This window comes from Lampris incognitus, chromosome 3, assembly GCF_029633865.1.
Source record: "Lampris incognitus isolate fLamInc1 chromosome 3, fLamInc1.hap2, whole genome shotgun sequence".
Taxonomy (NCBI): domain Eukaryota; kingdom Metazoa; phylum Chordata; class Actinopteri; order Lampriformes; family Lampridae; genus Lampris; species Lampris incognitus.
The window spans coordinates 77,159,573-77,180,114 of record NC_079213.1 but is presented as its reverse complement, the minus strand read 5'-3'; the positions used below and the strand labels follow the sequence as shown (position 1 = coordinate 77,180,114).

General features: G+C 44.6%; 1 protein-coding gene across 1 annotated transcript; it reads left to right on the top strand.

Annotated features, from left to right (window-relative positions):
* Positions 1-12,286: 12,286 nt before the first annotated feature.
* On the top strand, positions 12,287-20,019 carry ube3a (ubiquitin protein ligase E3A). Its single transcript, XM_056276811.1, has 11 exons — positions 12,287-12,320; positions 13,225-13,270; positions 13,591-13,895; positions 13,989-15,205; positions 15,311-15,455; positions 15,574-15,779; positions 16,760-16,924; positions 17,563-17,718; positions 17,822-17,895; positions 17,994-18,137; positions 18,887-20,019. The coding sequence occupies exons 1-11, from the start codon at positions 12,287-12,289 to the stop codon at positions 19,005-19,007; spliced, it is 2,613 nt and encodes an 870-aa protein (XP_056132786.1). The 3' UTR covers positions 19,008-20,019.
* Positions 20,020-20,542: the final 523 nt, after the last annotated feature.

The following is a 20,542-nucleotide window of genomic DNA, read 5'->3' as shown; positions in this document are numbered from 1 at the left end:
CTGGACGCGTCCCTCTTTCAGGCCTACCTTAATCATCAAATGTTCTCTAAGCAAGACTTGTAAATGGTCTAGTGGAAGTTTCCGGCTTATTTGAGTAATACCATTAGGCCTTACTGAGTCATCTTTATTATCACAGTCTTCTATTGCGCCCTTCTTCGGGATCAGAATCGGAATCAGAATACTTTATTTATCCCCTCAATCTGTACTTGATGTTTCATGCTGTTATGGTGATATGTCCATTATACTGTGTCAACGTAAATCTTGTTTGTATTTTGATTCTCATATTCACTGCCTCTTGATGATCTAAGGCATGCTCACGCTTAATGCACTTGTTGTGCACTCTTGCTATAATGTGATTACTATTTAGTATTACTATTACTTTCACTGATTACAATGCCTATTGGTAGCTTTCAAATGTATCCACTATGTGCTGACTCTCTTGTAAGTTACTTAGGATAAACTCATCTGCCAAATGAGTAAAAGTAAATTTCTTTAAGTGATATCAAGGAAATTAAATGGGGTGGCATGGTGGCGCAGTGGTTAGCACTGTCATCTCACAGCAAGAAGGTCCAGGGTTCGAAGCCCGGGGTTGTCCAACCTTGGGGGTCATCCTCTGTGTGGAGTTTGCATGTTATCCCCGTGTCTGCGGTGGGTTTTGTCCGGGTGCTCCGGTTTCCCCCACCATCAAAAAGACACGCATGTTAGGGTTAATACTCCTGTCTGTGCCCCTGACCGAGGCATGGCAAGACGAACTGGAGTTGGTCCCCGGGTGCTGCACGATGGCCGCCCACTGCTCCTAGCTACACAGCTAGGACGAGTTAAATGCAGAGCGTAATTTCCCCATGGGGATTGATAAAGTATCTCAAAATAAATAAATGAAATACTGAGTTAAATATAATGTTTCCATCGGTTTAGAAAAATGTAAAATAATCTAAAAAAAATCTAAGTCTCATTCATAGTTAAAACCACCAAAAACATTGACTACATTTGGCAGGTGATCTAGTGATTAGAAGTAAGATCCAGTAACCAAAATTTCAGTTTTGATCACAACATCAGCCAACGTGTCAATTTTGTCAAAGTGCATTTGAGGAGGACTCTGAGCGCAGTGTAATTTGCTCTACGTAAGAGAAGGTAAATGCTTAAAATGTTGACGAATCTTCAAACAATTTACAGTTAAAGAAGGAAGGAAGGAAGGAAGGAAGGAAACCCAAGATCACAGCATGCTAATGCTTTGGTGCGACCGCAGAGACTCCCAGTGTTCATTTGGATAAATGCATGTAGTTAACATACAGCCCCATGCCCCGTAGCATAGACAAAGGGGAGAGCTCGTAAAGTTATCCAGGATTTTTTTTTAATCCTACACACCATTTTGGAAGTTACGCTATAATGTTTTAGTATGTTCCCATTAACAGTTACATTAGTGGCAGCTTTGTACCTTTCCATAAAATTGCCTCAGACCACTTATCCGAATACATTCAATTAATTATGATAATGACGCACTTTGAAATGTCTGAACTTCTACTTTTGACAAGAAGCATGTAATAACATCAGCCTTGACCTCACTTTGACCTCTGGCGTGCTATATTAAGCTGGTGAGCCTTCTCGGTGTGCAGCGTGGCACACAGGAACGACGGCTACAGAAAATAATGTCACACTAAATGTAAAACTCTGTCTCGGTTTTGTGCACTGACAGAATAATAAACAATCCCCCATCACCCTTGGAGTAATGCTCGCGGATTAGATAATGTATAATTTACAAGACCTTATTGCAGAATGAGACGCCAAGGTTTTGACTACCTGTATACACATGCCCCTTCCCTTTATTAATGGCTTATGAATCTGCAGTTATGCCTCTAGCAATACAACTGGCAATAAGTTGCAGTGATTTTCAAATACGATGTGATAGTGCTTCACATTTTACACAGTCGATCAACGAGTCACTGTCTCTCAGCAGATTTACCCCCCTTTTATCCTTTATGTATAATAAAACATATTGAGCACGAGAAAGCTTTACAATATGGAAACAGAGAAGATGTCAGAGTTGAATGCAATTACTAATGGACTTCAGCATTAAGGTTTATGATAAGCATTTTCATATGCCTGCTCCAATAAGTCTACTTTTCACAGCGTCAGAATGTCAAATTCAACATAAAACCAGCAAAATTTACTGACGTAAAAAAACAAATTAAATTTGCATCTCAAGAAAATGATTTAATATACATTTCAACGATGGTCTCACACAACTCTGCTCTCAGCAAACGGTTATTTAGGAGGTGTAAAATGGTGGTGATGTTTGCAGGTTGAGAACAGGATAAACGGTTCAGCTAATGGATGGATAGATGGATGGATGGATGGATGGATGTGTGCAGGTATTTCAGCTTTAATGCTGATGCACATGTTGGATTAGGCTACACTTGGACAGGCACAAAGCAGGAATAACCTGATAACAGGTTTGGTCTTAAGTTCACATTGCAAAAGCGCAAGCGTGAATAAACTGATTAATGTACTCAGAGAACATGCACGGTGATCTTTTTGCAGTGGCTGAGTTATGTGGAAATAAAATGGTGTTGGCTCACATTCAAAACGTGGTTTCACTGAATGTGGGGATGTTAAGCCTATTGGGTCGCTCGGTTGATGAAAGGCTGTTAGTTTTTGCCATTTTGAGAGATTCCAAGACTGGTGGAGAGATGAAGAAGACATGTCTTGTGAATGCATGCTCCAACACTAAAGAATAAATGGGTTTAGTTAAATGACTCTACGTTCTTATATTATTTCACATAAAGGTAACTGGGCTTTTGCTGCCGCGGCTCCTCACCACCAGACGATTTCACTCTTTTTCATTGTGCATCTTTCATTTCTTCTTACTTTTTTATTTGTATTTTCTTTCCTCTCTCTTTCATCCTTGTATTTTCAATGAATCCTCATTTTGGCTCTTTTATGATGTTTTATATCCAGAGTACTGTCACGAGCAATATGGAAAATACAGTAACATTGAAAATACAATTTCCAGGCCTTTACATACGTGATGGTGGATTATAATGTTGGAAAAGTTTAGGAAAGGTCATGGAAATCTGACTAAAGCAGCATCAACTCTGTTAAAGACTGATCGACCAATTCGAAAAAGCAAAAAAAAAAAGAGAAGGTAACAGCAGGTGGAACCCAGGGCTTTATAATGTCGTGTGTGTGTGTGCGCGTGCGTGCGTGTGTGCGTGCGTGCGTGCGTGTATGTGTGTGTGTGTATCTCGTCAACCGGGCAAGTGCAGTCTCACCGGTCAGTGGCCTCAAATGGACACGCACCAAATATGGCTTGACAAAAGACAGAGCGGCTTATGTGTAATAACTGAACGAAAGAGTGACATTCATAACTAAAACATGCTTTTCTTTTGGTCATGGAAATTATGGTGAAAGTCATGGAGAATTCATTGAAAGCCATTGGTGAAAATTGCATGAATTGTGCATGTAACTTTTAACTATTTAACCTTAAATTCTGTTTATCATAATAGTAATAATAATAATAACTAATAATAATAATAATGTTAGTATAGGTGTTTTAATGATTCGTTTAAATGAAGGGGCTGGGGTGGACGGGTGTGAGAAATACATATTTTGGTATACAGATCCTAGATTAGAAAACCCTTGTTGGAATCATGGTTGATTTCGATACGTTAATTTCATTCGTGGCAAATACACTCACCGGCCACTTTATTAGGCACACCTGTCCAACTGCTCGTTAACGCAAATTTCTAATCAGCCAATCACATGGCAGCAACTCAATGCATTTAGGCATGTAGACATGGTCAAGACGATCTGCTGCAGTTCAAACCGAGCGTCAGAATGGGGAAGAAAGGTGATTTAAGTGACTTTGAACGTGGCATGGTTGTTGGTGCCAGTCGGGCTGGTCTGAGTATTTCAGAAACTGCTGATCTACTGGGATTTTCACGCACAACCATCTCTCGGGTTTACAGATGTAGCACACTTGATAAGAATGACACTTACAAGGGCTGGTGTTTTTGTTGTTTTACTCCATCTGTCAAATAGACATTACAGAGGACACGTTTTCAGAGCATGGCTCACTATACGAACGGCAACACTCATCTGACGACTCTACCCGAATGTCCCAGAGTGCACCGCGAGAGCCAGCACTACGTCACACAGGCTAGAAGCAATTAACCTGCAGTGCCCTCCTGTGGCGAGAACCGGCTGTCACAACAACACAGCAGACAATTCCCTCTTTACTAGTAGTGAGTGGTCAATGAAGGTAAGTATATAAAATAAAAAATAGATGGGGGGCTACTAAATCCCAAGTACCCCACACTCTCCCCTCAAAAAGATAATGGCGTCCTGACATAACAAATCTACCAGTCCACATTGCATAACTTTTCATTGAAAAGATAGGTTATTACAAAGCAGGAGTCAATCTGGATACTGTACTGTAATCAGTCATAACATATAACACACATCTCCTATTAATGGTATATGTTTGCAGTAAATAATGTGCACTTGAATCCACTGCTTCGTCCGTCTTGAGGCCGGGGAGCTATAGTATCTGACTAAAAGAAAATAACTTTGTAATAGTAATATCCCTGGTGGTAACAGGTGTGTTCTAAAACACCAATGCTACAGTAACTCTATGTCTGGTGATCACAGGACAACTAAAATCACATAGCTATAACAATTGTAACATGTCAAAAGTTTTTTGGTTTTTTTTTTTTTTCATTTTTTTTTCATTTATTTATTTATACTGACTTGTCTGATTTGCTTATCTACCAGACACACTAGGCTGCCCTAGTCTGTGATAAGTAAACACTGGTGTAGGTTTTCTATTTCTCAAAGGATATGCTTTTTCTCTGGCAGGCTGCACAGCTTCCCCTGGAGGAGGCTGAGAGGCATCTTCTGGTGGAGGCTGCAAGGCATCTTCCGGGCTCTTGTCGTCATCGGGCTCATCCTCTTCTTCAGCTCCAGATGTCTCGCCATTCTCTGACACTGTCCCATTGTCCTCTATTGTTGCAGGCTGCTCCGCAAAATCCTCTTCATCTTGACCGTCTCTTTCCTCCGGGTAGAACTCCAACGCGTCTGGGCTCAGCTGACTCTGGATCCGCTCACTGGCTCTGACTGTTGGTCGTCCCACGATGCATCTCCAGTTATCCTCATCATCTGAGTCACTGTCCTGTTCCTGGTTCCACTGCATTTGTCTGTCTGTCTTCTTTCTCTCCCGTCTAGGTTTCACAGGTAAGTCCTCTTCTCTTGGTTCCACCGGCAGGAAGTCGCATGGCAGAAGAAGGTTCCTATGCATGATTCTGGTTCGTCCTTTTCCATTCTCCGGCTTCAGCTCATACACAGGGCTGTCGGCGTGCTTCCTCTGTGTTACTACATGCACCTGGTCCTCCCAGAATGGTCTTAATTTCCCCGGTCCTCCTTTCTCGTTCAGGTTGCGGATGAGAACCCTGCATCCGGGATACAGCTCTGTCCCGTGGGCCTTTTTGTCGTATAGTGTTTTGTTTCTGGCCCCCTCCTTCCGTGCTGTCTCTGATGCTAGGCGATAGGCGTCATTCATGCGGGCCTTCCACTTCTCTGCATATTCTTGATGGGATAGTGCCTGGTCCTTTGCTCTAAGGCCAAACATCAGGTCAATGGGAAGTCTTGGATTTCTGCCGAACAACAGATAGTAAGGTGCAAATCCGGTCGCTTCATTTCGGGTGCAGTTGTATGCATGTATCACCTTTGGGAGTGACGCTTTCCAATCCGTTTTCGCAACCGCTGGCAGGTTTCTCAGCATCGCCAGAACCGTTCTGTTGAAACGCTCGACCTGACCATTTCCTTGCGGGTGATACGGTGTTGTGTGAGAACCCCTGACTCCACTGTACTCCTGCAGCTTGGCGAAGAGCTTATTGTCAAACTCCTTCCCTTGGTCATGGTGCAGCGTCGCCGGGAAACCAAATCTCAGCACAAAGTCCCCGAATACCTTCTCTGCGGCAGTCTTGGCAGCTTTGTTTCTGCATGCATAGGCTTGAACAAAACGGGTAAAGTGGTCCATAACCACCAGTATATACTCATACCCTCCCTTACACTTCTCTAAGTGTAAGAAGTCAATGGAGACCATCTCAAATGGGTGTGTGGTCACGATGTTGGTGAGAGGGGCTCTGGTTGGTTTGTTGGGGCGCTTGGTCTTCAGGCAGCTACACACCTGTGTGATGTAATGTTCCACATCTTTCTGCATGTGAGGCCAATAGAAACGGTCCCTCAACAGGTGCAACACCCTCTCCACGCCTAGATGGCCCAGGTCTCTGTGCAGTTCTTTATACACCAGCTCATGGAACTTTTTCGGCAGTACTAGCTGAGTTCGGGTAGCTGTTTTCCGGCGCAGGATGCCATCATCATCAAGGCACAGCCGATGCTTCTCTCTCATGAGTGTCGCAACACCCCTGCTCGCACACTGTGTTTTTCCCCGAGGCCACTGATTGGAGGTTATGTACTTCAGCACCTCACCAATGACAGCATCCTCCCTCTGGGCGTCTCTCACCGTCTGACTGGGTATCTCTGCCACAGGTGATGTATGTTCCTTCTCAAACTCGGCTAGTGCTGTGGCTATGGTTACCGGACACATCCAAGGCTCAGCTCTCTCCAGCTGTACTGACAGCGCCTGGGTCACACTGTTCATGACCTCGGGGTGTACTTCTTGTGAACAGGTCTGCATGTACTGCTCCATTGGCATGCATGAGAGGCCATCTGCGTCCCCATTGGCTCGTCCAGGCCGGTACTTGATAGAGAACTGGAAATCGGCTAACTCTGCTACCCACCTGTGGGTGGTCGCATTCAGTTTGGCTGTCGTGAGCACATAGGTGAGGGGATTATTGTCTGTGTAGACAGTGAATGATGGAGCGTGGTAGAGGTAATCTCTAAATCTCTCACATATGGCCCATTTCATCGCGAGGAACTCCAACTTCCCTGAGTGGAGATGGTAGTTCTTCTCAGGAGTTGTCAGTGTCCTAGACCCGTACGCGATGACTGCCAGCCCACCCTGTGACTGTCTTTGATACAATACTGCCCCGAGGCCCTCTCGTGACGCGTCGCAGTGAAGGATAAAGGGCTGTTCAAAGTCTGGGTAGCCCAACACTGGTGGCTGGATGAGGAATTCAATCAACTGACAGAGGACCTGTTGGTGTTCAGCTGTCCACTTAACTGGGTGAGAGGAGGGCAGATGGTCTCGGGAGCCTTTCCTCCCCTTGTCCTTTCTCTTTTGTTTGAGCTTCCCCGCTGCTGTCTTCTCTGGGGTGAGGAGGTCATAGAGAGGCCTTGCGATTCGGGAGAAGTTAGGTATGTAGGGCCGGTAATACGAGATGAATCCCAGCATCTTCCTGAGCTCTCCGATGGTCGTAGGTTCTCTCTCCTTCAGTGCCTGGACCGGGGCCACATCAGCGGGGTCCATTGTGTATCCATCCTTGGTCACAAGCCTTCCCAGGAACCTTACTTGGTTTTTGAAGAGTTCACATTTTCTTGCCGTCAGCTTGATTCCATGGCTTCTGTAGCGGTGCAGTACTCTTCTCAGGTGCTGGAGGTGTTCGTCGAATGTGGTTGAGTGGACCAGGTTGTCATCTAAATACGGCTGACAAATGTCGTCCCTCAGCCCAATCAAACATTCCTCCATGGACCTCTGGAACTCTGCTGGTGCTGAGGACAGTCCGAAGGGAATTCTCACCCATTCATATAATCCCCACGGGGTGATGAATGCAGTCAGTGGGCGGCTGGACTCCTCAAGAAACCCCTGGTGATATGCCTTCCCCTGATCCAAGACAGAAAACCAGGCACTCCCCTTCAGGCTGTCGAGCATATCCTGGATGCGTGGTATTGGATGGCGGTCTGGGATGGACCTCTTGTTCAACTCACGGTAGTCACAGCAGAGGCGGAGGCTCCCATCCTTTTTCCGCACACACACGATTGGGCTTGAGTAGGGTGATTTTGACTTAGTTATCCAGCCTCTGTTCAGTAAATCCTCGAGGTATTCCTTCACTTCTTTATGAAGAGGCTTTGGGACTGATGTGTATGTCCGCTTCACCGGTGTGGTGTCACTCAGGCGGATCTTGAGCTGGAGTGATGGAATAGTCCCCACATCATGGTCATCGCGTGCGAACACACTACTCTCCTCCCGCAGTAGCTCTCTCACCTGCAGTTGTTGTTCAGGTGTCAGGTGGTTCAGAGGGACAGGCGGGTCCCATAGATCTTCCTCCTGGTGTTCCGTCTTGACATCGCCTGGCCCTTTCAGCTTTGTTGTGTCTCTAATCACAGGTCTTCGTTCTGTACCTGTTGTGGAGGTCCCTGGGATGACTGGGTTCACTGTACTAGTCCCATCCACATCCAACGGCTTCACGGCGGCAGGGTAGATGGCTCTAGTTCTTTGGGTCTGCCCCAGGGGAGTCCGTGGCGGCAGTGTGATGTCATGAGCTGTGACGTTAGTCACTGGGACAGCGATGCGTGACCAGGTTCCCTTCTGTAAACATACAATGTTTTCATCCACCTTCAGGCCCTCTGGCCACTTTGGGTTCACATTAGGCTCAAAGAGGACGTTCTGGTCTGCTTGGAGGGGCCCTGCTCTAACACCACACTTAACAGTCTTTGTCTGGCCCGCCGGAATAGTCATGCTTTCTCGGCCCACTTTAACCATCCCCTCACCTTCCATATCATCTCAGCTCTTTATCAGCTTCACGAGGACTTCAGCCTTCTTGTAGTCAACCGCGAATGCAATGCTTAGTGCCTTTGTGATTACACTTGATGGCTGTCCAGCTCCAGACTCTAACAGGTGTTCAATTACATTGTAACCGATGATCGGTTCTTCTGCGGTGCCCTGGTGTGTGGTTACTAGTATTGGCACAGTGAGTTCCATTGGTGGGGTCTGAGTGGTGCTATTCTGTGCTAACTGGACAGTCACTTCCACCCATCCAGAGAAAGGAATGGTTGTCTGGTTTGCTGCTTTACCAGTCAGGGTGCCAGGGCCAAGGATCTCTTCTGTGCTTCTCACCTTGGTGTGTGGGAGATGTTTTCTCCTCCATTCTTCACTGATTAGGCAGACCTGCGACCCGGTATCCCACAATGCCTGTGTGGCTACACCATCAATGTAACAGTTTATCATTTATTTCTTTCCAATTAGGTTCAGCAGCTGTGACTGGCGTTTTGAGGAGATATGACTCACTGTGGGTGCTTGCTGTTCCCGCCCTGCCTCGTCTCGCTGTCGGGCAGACACTCTGGCTTCTAGTAGCTGAATACTGTCGTCGATGAGCTTGCTGGTGACAGTACAGCTAGATGTGTCTACCTGCTCCGATTTTTCAGGCCTCTGAGCTCTACACCCTCTTGAAAGATGGCCACTCTGTCCGCATTTGAAACAGTGGTTGCACTGGTCACCCCTTTCACTGTCTTGACAGGCTTTGCATCCGCGCTTCCTCACAGGCTGCTGCTGACGAGAAGGTCTTTGGCCAGAGGAGTGGTTCATGGCTTTTCTCATCTGTTCCATTTCTCCTTTCAGCTGTTGGATTATCTCGTAGAACGCAGACTCCTTTTGGTTCCCTGCCTGTGTCTTAAGGGCTTTCACACTCGCGGATGTTGATGGCGACGACTCCTGACCCCCGACCACTGCAGCTTCCGCTCCTAGATACTGATGTGCCTCAGCTCGCACTTCCCGCACTCTGGTTTCCTTACTGTGGGAGCTCTTCTTGAATTTCCGCTGTCTCTCTGACTCGAAACTTGCGGCCTCTATCATCTTAACAATGAGAACATCATCAGTAGTTGCTTGATCATCGAGATAGCTCTTGAGCTGATATTTTACCTGGTCATTCACTAGCCCAGTTCCCACAGCTCTTAGGAACTTCTTCTGTATCAGTTCAGGGCTGTATTGTTCATCAGAGCCAGGCTCTCTCGCTGCTGCTAAGAGTCTCTCTTTACATGCTATGGCTCGGAACAGGAAGTTCTGTGGTGACTCCTGACTGTCCTGTGTGATGTTGATTAGTCGGTGATATAGGTCCACAGAGCTATCCTCTTTGAAATGGCCTTTCAGAATGGTCCTCAGCTGAGGGAGGGTGAGTTCGGTTTTGATCTCTAACAAGTCACGGAGAGTCAGCCCAGGGCTGATGGCTCGGATTACAGCCTCTATTATCTCCAACTCGCTGTGGCCTTTTCTCACCCCCATATCAATCTGATGCGTAAGATTTATATAAGACAACTTGTCTATCTGCCCCCGTTCTCCTATTTGGCCATTTATCTTAAAGTCTCTGCGTATGGTCACTTCAGGGGGTTGGATTACTGACGGGATTGGGTTTGAAGGTTGACTAGGTCTACTGGGTTCTTTAAGACTTAGTTTCTCACTGAGGCGTGATATCTCTTCCTCAAGCGCTTTTGTGGATGCAGTAAAGCTGGACTGTAAGGCCTGATATTGTTCATGTAAGCTTGCCAATTCAGCAGCATCCTTGTTAGTACTGTCTGCACCTGCACCAGTATGTGACTCCGCCACTCTCTGCTTCATTTCACTAGAGAGGTCCACTAGTCTGGACAGAAACTGACGTGCTACCTCTTCATCCTCCTTCTCAATTGCTTCATCCACAGTTTCACTAATAAGTCTGATCAGTGCATGCCTCTTTGTCTGGTTTTCAGTGGGGACTTTAGCAATAACACACACCTCTTTTAACTGGTCCAGCCCTAACTGCAGGAGGGTCTCACTCAGCCTGTCTTGCAGTTGCTCAAGCTCCAGTTCCATTGTTGGTCACGTGTTCTCACTCCGCTCCCCACTTCTTCTCCTGACAATGGTGGCAATGGCGCTGATCCCGGGTTTCGGCACCAATATTTGTAGCACACTTGATAAGAATGACACTTACAAGGGCTGGTGTTTTTGTTGTTTTACTCCATCTGTCAAATAGACATTACAGAGGACACGTTTTCAGAGCATGGCTCACTATACGAACGGCAACACTCATCTGACGACTCTACCCGAATGTCCCAGAGTGCACCGCGAGAGCCAGCACTACGTCACACAGGCTAGAAGCAATTAACCTGCAGTGCCCTCCTGTGGCGAGAACCGGCTATCACAACAACACAGCAGACAATTCCCTCTTTACTAGTAGTGAGTGGTCAATGAAGGTAAGTATATAAAATAAAAAATAGATGGGGGGCTACTAAATCCCAAGTACCCCACACAGAGAATGGTCCGAAAAAGAGAAAATATCCAGTGAGCGGCAGTTCTGTGGGCGAAAATGCCTTGTTGATGCCAGAGGTCAGAGGAGAATGGCCAGACTGGTTCGAGCTGATAGAAAGGCAACAGTAACTCAAATAACCACTCATTACAACCGAGGTATGCAGAAGAGCATCTCTGAAGGCAGAACACGTCGAACCTTGAGGCAGATGGGCTACAGCAGCAGAAGACCACACCGGGTGCCACTCCTGTCAGCTAAGAACAGGAAACTGAGGCTACAATTCGCACAGGCTCACCAAAATTGGACAATAGAAGATTGGAAAAACGTTGCCTGGTCTGATGAGTCTCGATTTCTGCTGCGACATTCGGATGGTAGGGTCAGAATTTGGCGTCAACAACATGAAAGCATGGATCCATCCTGCCTTGTATCAACGGTTCAGGCTGGTGGTGGTGGTGTAATGGTGTGAGGGATATTTTCTTGGCACACTTTGGGCCCCTTAGTACCAACTGAGCATCGTGTCCACGCCACAGCCTACCTGAGTATTGTTGCTGACCATGTCCATCCCTTTATGACCACAGTGTTCCCATCTTCTGATGGCTACTTCCAGCAGGATAACGCGCCATGTCATAAAGCTCGAATCATCTCAGACTGGTTTCTTGAACATGACAATGAGTTCACTGTACTCAAATGGCCTCCACAGTCACCAGATCTCAATCCAATAGAGCACCTTTGGGATGTGGTGGACCGGGAGATTCGCATCATGGATGTGCAGCCGACAAATCTGCAGCAACTGCGTGATGCTATCATGTCAATATGGACCAAACTCTCTGAGGAATGTTTCCAGTACCTTGTTGAATCTATGCCACGACGGATTAAGGCAGTTCTGAAGCCAAAAGGGGGTCCAACTCGGTACTAGCAAGGTGTACCTAATAAAGTGGCCAGTGAGTGTATATTCCAACTGTACAAATCCACTGGAGGGGGAGGGTGGGCGATTTCGACAGTCTCGTGTTGCATGCTGGGATTGATCGCTGTGTTGTTGACGAGACCGTTGAGGATCACTTTTGAAATAAAATAGCCTTGACTTTGCGGACCGAGCGGCGTGTTTGGCGGCAGTAATGCGCAGGGAGAGCTTTGTCCCCGAGACAGACGGCACGTGAACACACTCGGCCGGCCGCGTTGAGCCGCAGCTGCCAACAGACTTGACAGAGAGAAGTGATTTTTTTTTTTTTGCACAGTCACAGATCAGGACCAGAGACCCTCTGCAGCCCCCCCCCCTCCCCGTTTAAATCACACAGGTCGGTATGGAGTGCATGCCGCTGAGCTTAAACAACACTGTGACATGGCTTATTTGCTGTGATACGTTTGCCATCGTTGTTGGTTGTAAGCCACGTGACTAGAAATAGGGAAAAGTGGATGAAGGTCGGTTGTTCGGAGGCTGCACGGATCGCTTGAACCGTCAACTTTGTTGTATCGTGTGGTTTTTTTTTGTTTTGGTTTTTTTTAGTACGGAACCTTTGCCTCAGGTAATGAAATGGTACTGGGGTTTAGTTTTATAGTATTCATAGCCATTGTGTGTGTGTGTGTTTGTGTGTGTGTGACACAAGGTTAGGGTTAAGGCCAAGGCAAGGGGCACACAAAAGAGGAAACAAACGTTTATGTGGGTATATACTGCATTTAGTTGGGAATATTTAAAAAGAAATTCTCCACACTTAGAATGAAATTTACTTTTATTAATATTGCAATCATGAGAGACAAGAGAGTAAGAAAGTGGAGGAGAGTAAGAAAGACAGGGGGAGATGTGTCAACAGGGCATGAGCTGGGATGTGTATATATATATATATATATATATATATATATATATATATATATATATATATAGTCTATACCATAAGCAGGCTTAACAACTTAGTACCGCAAGAGGAGAAGCAATTTCAACACAAATGTTTTTTCCTGTTCTCATGTTTGGAGATTGTTTGCCCCATCACAAAGCCTGGAAGCTCATACATTTACACTAAATTGGATGTTACTTGATTCCTGAACTATTCTTTCATAGGACTGTCAAGTAGGCCTACTACAGGGGTGTCTGAATCAAGCCGAATGTAAGTTACAGACTGCCAACTTAAGCATGCATCTGGTTAACCTAATATTCTTTCCTTTGCAATTCCTGCCCTGTGATGCACATATTCCGCACATGCAGCCATTCGTTTTTCCAACAGTAAAGTCACAGCAGGGACAGTTCCCTTTTCAATTCAAAAGAGTCTGAACATCTGTTGTGGTGCTTGTCCATTTGCAGTGTTGCAAAGTACTTTTGATGTCATTTATTATTTGCATTGAAAATATGTGTTTGTGAGCTTTGTTCCAGTAATCAGAGATGACAGTAAATCACTCATCTTACTTCCTGTTTAAATGTCTTATACAGGAAGAGAGCAGCTGCAAAGCATCTAATCGAGCGCTACTTTCGGCAGTTAACAAAGGGTTGTGGAAATGGCAACTGCACGAATCTGTTTTGCGCATCGTGTTGTGACTTTCAACCTGTGGATAACAATTCAGCAGCTGTCAAAGCGCTTGAGCTTTATAAGATTAATGCCAAGCTCTGTCATCCTAACCCTTCCAAGAATGAATATACTGCTGTCGACCCTGACAGCAGTGACAACGAAACCAGCCCTAACTTGAGCAGCATGATGAGTGATAAGGATGGCTTTACAACCAAGGAAGACTTAGAAGGTAAATCCAAACCACAATACAAACTAACCTCTTTTAGTCTTGGAGACTGTCTTAAAACCTGTGTATTTGTCTTGATTTTTAAACTTGGAGCAGATGTTCACTACCTAACAGAAGACACTGTCAATACGATTGTGCATCTCTGTGAAGAGGAAGGTGACTTCTCCATTCTCGTCCGCATCATCGGCAGAATCTTCTCCAATACTGATGCTTTAATGAGAAGCTTCAGGAAGGATGGGCACCATGTTACAGAAGAGCTCCAGCCTTTTAAATCTACAGATGATAAGACACATGAGAATTACAAGGAGAGGACAACTGATCTCGGAGAAAATATGGGTGCCTCCACTGCTGCTTTACCAGAGGACAGTATTGCTCAAAAGCCTGGCCCAAATGAGGTAACGTTGGACATAGACGCGGTGAGGAGAGTATATGACAGACTCCTGACCAATGACCAGATAGAGGCAGCTCTTGTTAATGCATTGGTTTACCTAACCCCAAATCTGGAACTTGACCTAGAATACTTGGACGTGTATGAAACAAACCCTGATTATTTAAATATCTTCATCATTGTGATGGAGAACAGTAACCTCCACAGTCCAGAGTACCTGGAGATAGCAATGCCACAGTTCTGCAAAGCCATGTGCCAACTGCCGGTGTCCGCACTTGCCAAGCTGGTACGTCTGTGGTCCCAGTACAGTGTTGCACATATCCGCCGAATGATGGAGACGTTCCAGCAACTTATCACTTTCACAATAATCAGCAATGAATATGACAGTGAAAATCTGGTCAATGATGACGAGACGGTGGTAGCCGCTACAAAGTGTTTAAAGGTGGTCTTCTACGCAAGTATCCTGGGGGGGGATCTGGATGTCGAGCACAACGAGGAGGAAGATGAAGAATCCGACTCGGACGAACTTACTCTGCAAGAGCTGCTGGGAGAGGAGCGGCTTTACAGGAAAGGCCCGCAGGTTGACCCGCTGGAGAAAGAACTGGCGGTTCGAACTGTCGACTGTAGAAGGCCCGTCATCCCGTTTGAGGACTTTATCAATGAGTCACTCAACGAGGTGGTGGAGATGGACAAGGACTTCACCTTCTTCAAGGTGGATGCAGAGAGCAAGTTTTCTTTCCAGAGCTGCCCCTTCATCCTCAACGCTGTCACCAAGAATCAGGGCTTGTACTATGACAACAGGATCCGCATGTACAGCGAGCGACGCATCACGGCGCTCTACAGCATGGTTCAGGGCCAGCAACCCAACCCATATCTCAAGCTCAAAGTGCGCAGAGATCACATCATTGATGATGCTCTTGTCAGAGTGAGTCCCAGCTCAACATGATACAACAGCATGTGTTTTAGGTGTACGGTCACACTGACCTCCGTCCATTGTGATTAGCACTAAATGCCAATTTCTCTGTTTCAGCTGGAGATGATTTCCATGGAGAACCCTTCTGACCTGAAGAAACAGCTATTTGTCGAATTTGAGGGGGAGCAAGGTGTTGATGAGGGAGGTGTTTCAAAGGAGTTCTTTCAGTTGGTCTTGGAGGAAATCTTCAACCCTGATATTGGTAAGTCATGAATGTCACGGCTTTGATGTAACCTACTGATTTATCTTGTTTGACATTGGTGCTTAATTTCACTTGTTTTGATGGGTTTTATTTACCTTCTCTTGAATTTCCTCATCAGGAATGTTTACCTATGATGACAAGACGAAGCTTTTTTGGTTTAATTCGTCTTCCCTGGAGACTGAAGCCCAATATACCCTCATTGGAATTGTCCTGGGGCTTGCCATTTACAATAATTGCATCTTGGATGTGCATTTCCCAATGGTTGTCTATAGGAAACTCATGGGCAAGAAAGGGACCTACGTGGACCTGGCAGATTCTCATCCAGTACAGTAACATTTACAAAAATGTATACACAATGAAAGTCAATACATTAGTTCTGTGATTTTAAACACGTGGAGATAATTTGTGCGGTGTGTGGTCTACAACATGTGAGTCAAATCAGGAAAATTACATTTAGCACAATTTGTAGTCTGATAAAAGTAAAAACTTAATGTTATTTTGAATTTTCCTGATAGCTGGCAAGATGCTTTTTCTCCCTACAACTGTGGGTTACATGGAAAATTTAGAATTTTTACCATTGTGATAAATGTAGCTTAGTTTTCCATTTTGCAAAGTCACACTAACACCTTGAGTGCATATTTTCAGATTGTTCCTTAGATCAGTTTCAGTCTATGGGAATAAAAAGAAGTAAACACTTAATAATAATAATAATAATAATAATAATAATAAATTAAACTTATATAGCACTTTTCTAACACTCAAAGTCACTTTACAATAAATGGGGTGAAACAAGACAACAGATAAACATAACACAAACATACAGCGGTGGGTGGGAAGGGGGGCTATGAGAGGGAGAAGCGGCAGCCACACACAACGCCAGCAGTACTCTCCCACGTAAACAGATACAAAAGGGCAAGAAAAACAAAAAAACAACAGCACTGTAGACGTTGATTTTCTGTAGGGGTTTACTCCTGTAGCCTATTCCTCCCCCGAGGTATCCACTAGGCAGTGGCACTATTTAACCCATAGCTGGGGGCTGGTTCATGGGCATCAGGGAATATCCACACACCGGTGGGCCTGCTTACCACACGTCTAGGGGCCAGACCTCCTCCGAGTCCCTTGTAATTCAGCCAGAGTCCAAGGTGTACCCAGTTACCATGTGTCGCCACGAGGAGGCACTATGAGGAGGCACTTGATCATAAACATGCATGTGTCACTGCTGTGATTTACTTGTGAGTTTACATTAAGTACCTTTCTGAGGAGGGAGGAGACAGCACTTTCAGCTAATGTGTCTCCTATTGCAGCTTCTCTACCAGAGTCTGAGAGAGGTGCTGGAGTATACTGGAAATGTTGAAGAAGATATGATGATCACCTTCCAGATATCACAGACGGACCTTTTTGGAAACCCAATCTCATATGACTTGAAGGAAGAGGGAGACCAGATACCTATCACTAACAAAAATAGAGACGTGAGTTCATTCTTGACTGTAAAAAAAATATGTATTGGAACTGCTATGGTCTTATTTTTCGTTATTATTCTCTTGATTGGCGGCACGGTGGCACAGTGGTTAGTGCAGTCGCCTCACAGCAATAAGGTCCTGGATTCCAACCCTGGGGTAGTCTAACCTTGGGGGTCATCCCTGTGTGGAGTTTGCATGTTCTCCCCGTGTCTGCATGGGTTTCCTCCGAGTGCTCTGGTTTCCTCCCACAGTCCAAAGACACGTAGGTCAGGTGAATCGGCTGTACTTAATTGTCCCTAGGTGTGAATGTGTCGGCCCTGTGATGGACTGGCAGCCTGTCCAGGGTGTCTCCCTACTTGCCGCCCAATGACTGCTGGGACAGGCTCCAGCATCCTTGCAACCCTAAGCAGAATAAGCAGCTTGGGTAATGGAATGGAATTCTCTTAATCAAGACTGCTTTTTCTCTCACATTGAATTCATTTTAAAAGGGAGAGTGAAAGAGTTTCATTAAAAAAAAAACACCTTTTGATGGTTAAAAGATTAATTACACAGAAATTGCAGTAGAGGTTGTTGACTGTGGCTCTGCAGTGTATTAAAACATGCCTTCACATCTGTCGTTAAAAGGTGTTTTTACATGTCATTCACAGGAATTTGTGGATCTGTATGCAGAATACACCCTCAACACGAGCGTGGAGAGACAATTCAAGGCCTTCAAAAAAGGTTTCCACATGGTCACTAATGAATCACCATTGACATATTTGTTTAGACCTGAAGAGGTTGAGCTGCTGATCTGTGGAAGCAGGGTAAGAAAGGACTTTTTTTTTGTCTATTTTTTGTTTATATCTTTGGAGCCAGTGTTAGCCACTTGTAATTTTACTATCATAAATCTGTTTTCTGATTTGCCAGAACCTCGACTTTGAGGCACTCGAAAAAAGCACAGACTATGACGGGGGTTATAACAAAGACTGTCAAGTTATCAAGTAAGGATGTCATTTATTACAGTAACGAGCTGATTTTCATTTTGATGGTCAAATATTTCATTTTCTCTTTCAACTCTTCTTTCATTGTCTGTGCACAGAGATTTCTGGGAAATTATTCACTCCTTTGGAGAGGAACAGAGGAAGCTGTTCCTACAGTTCACCACAGGCACAGACAGAGCCCCGGTTGGTGGCCTGGGCAAATTAAAAATGATCATCGCCAAGAATGGCTCCGATACAGATAGGTACAGTACTGTTATCTCCATAAGTAGTATATGGGCAAGGTGTACTGTTTTGAAATTTGGCTCCTCATTCTTATCGTTTGACTGTGAGAGACAAAATTGTGAATCAGTTCAATTTTAAGTAGGGAAAGATGTACAGTTCTTTATGAAATCGATCCCTCCATCTCAAAGTGTTTGGACAAATTAAGTAATATATTATTATTTCATGAGGTCAGAAATTGCTAATGTGCAGTTAAATCTTACTTAGTAATAGTCCAACAACAGAACCTATATCTGTCTACATGGTGTCTCTCTATGTCATTTATTTATCTTACAAAATGGCCAAATATCTTGAAATGGGTGTACAAGTACAAAATAGGGATGTAGCTTTTCCTCCGCATTATCCATCAGGGCTGCTTTTAATGTTCTCAGAATAGATGTGTAGTCAGATGGTGAGTGGGCATCTTCTTACAGAGACGAACCCCCCCCCCCTCATGCACCAGTTTGCTAAATTACAGTCTGCAAAGGTAGATCAGATAGAGAGTCGTCATCAAGTACAACTGAAAATGCACTGAAAGCTGAAAAACAACACTTGTCATTGAATCATTGCACATCACTCGTCATCATTGCACTTTACTCAAACATCAGTCTGTGGCTGTTCAAATATTCACAGTAAGAAGCCCACTGTCCATGAGCTTCTCTCAGATGAGACCTGTTGCTGTTAGACTGTCAAGCTCACCTGAGGCATTGCCTTTCCCCTCTCTTTCTTCCAGGCTTCCAACTTCTCACACCTGCTTTAATGTGCTGCTGCTTCCAGAATACTCCTCCAAGGAAAAAATGAAAGAAAGACTTCTTAAAGCCATCACTTACGCCAAAGGATTTGGGATGCTGTAAAAGGAAAGTTTTTCTTAAGTCTGCTGTTTTATATCACCCTAACACAAAAAAAGGGCATTATAAACTAATACAAAGTGTAATAGACTGAGAATACTGGAGTTCAATGCTGCAGAGATCCAGTGCCTGAGCACCCCTAACAGTCATACTCCACTACTGCCACCCAGAAGTCTCCTCTCCCCAGGATGTAACTTACTATTAAGTTTCCTCAGAGAGTTTGACGAGGCAAGTAACGAATTTGTTGTGTTTTGTTTTGGATTTTGTTTGGGGTTTTTTTTTGTGCAGATATGAGGACTTTTATTAAAACAAATTTGTGAAACTGTGAAAGTGCACTTAGACGTAAAAGCGTAAAACGTGAAGTTATGCTAACTCCCTTTTTTTTTTCAATTGAAGCAGTGTTAGTTTGAGATTTCACCATTCTCTGCCAGTTATTAATGGTACGTGAGTGTTCAGATGATAACAAACACTTTTCAAAAAGTAACTGGACTTAGGATCATGGTGCTGCTTACCTGCGACGATTGTCACATTATTAATCATCTAATAGGGTGGAGTCCTGCCTTATGCTGCTGAGCCAAATCCCCCTATATACCCCCCCCCCAGCAACCTATTTTCAATGAGAAACTCCTTCACGCTATCATGTTGTTTTATTTTTTCCTTTTATCTTTAACCAGAATGCTTTGTATAGGCATCCTACAGTGGGACTTACCATGTAGTGTAGCTTTTATGACAAGATACATTTGAGAATGCTTTAACTAAGTTTAAAGAGCCCGCCTCATATGTCTTTGTGTCCTATTTCTTTGATGTTTTACTTGCAGAGAAGTGTTACTGCTGATTGTGTATACCTGACACTGCAGTCCATTGACGAATGTGCAATGCCTACATAAAATAGAGAAGCAACTGTTATTTATTATTTTACAGTATTTGGCCGAACAATATCTCAGGTGAACAAAAATGTGTGGTTGTTAAATGTTTGTTTAACATTACTGTTATGCAAAATTAATAAAAACCGATTGAATTTGCTAAACTTTGTAGATGATGAAAGAGTCCTCCCAATACAAACAACTGTTTTTCAGTAACTGATGGATTGTTTCACCCTCCAGATTACTTTATTTACTCTCTTGGATCTAGACCAGGGGTATTCGAACTTATTACTCGAAAGTCCGCATCTGATTTTTATTCAAGGTCAGAGGTCCGGAAGGATTGGAAATAACAAAATAACATTTAATCAACTCACTTATAACTTTTAAGCAAAATACGTTTAAGTTCAAGACAGTCAAGTTAGTCAAAATACATTCGAGCCAAGTGGAAGAAATGGCATTGTTTGCCTGCAATTAGTTGCTTGGACCTGGGCACAAGGTGCGATTGAGACACTAACTGATCCAAATTTTCATTTTGAAGACCCGCCCTACTCCGCCTCCAATTGGTTCTAACCAAAAAAAGCTCGCACACTGATAGGCTACTCATTATTGTCATTTATGGTCGCGCTGGTTTCTCTCCTCTGCTCTGCTGAGGGTGGGGCTCACCCCACACACACACAC

Excerpts from the sequence above, each read along its gene's own strand:
- ube3a (XM_056276811.1), top strand. The coding sequence starts at position 12,287 with ATGCGCAGGGAGAGCTTTGTCCCCGAGACAGACG. Across the intron at positions 15,456-15,573 it reads AATCTTCAACCCTGATATTG|GAATGTTTACCTATGATGAC; the intron begins GTAAGTCATGAA and ends TTTCCTCATCAG. Across the intron at positions 18,138-18,886 it reads AATGGCTCCGATACAGATAG|GCTTCCAACTTCTCACACCT; the intron begins GTACAGTACTGT and ends TCTTTCTTCCAG.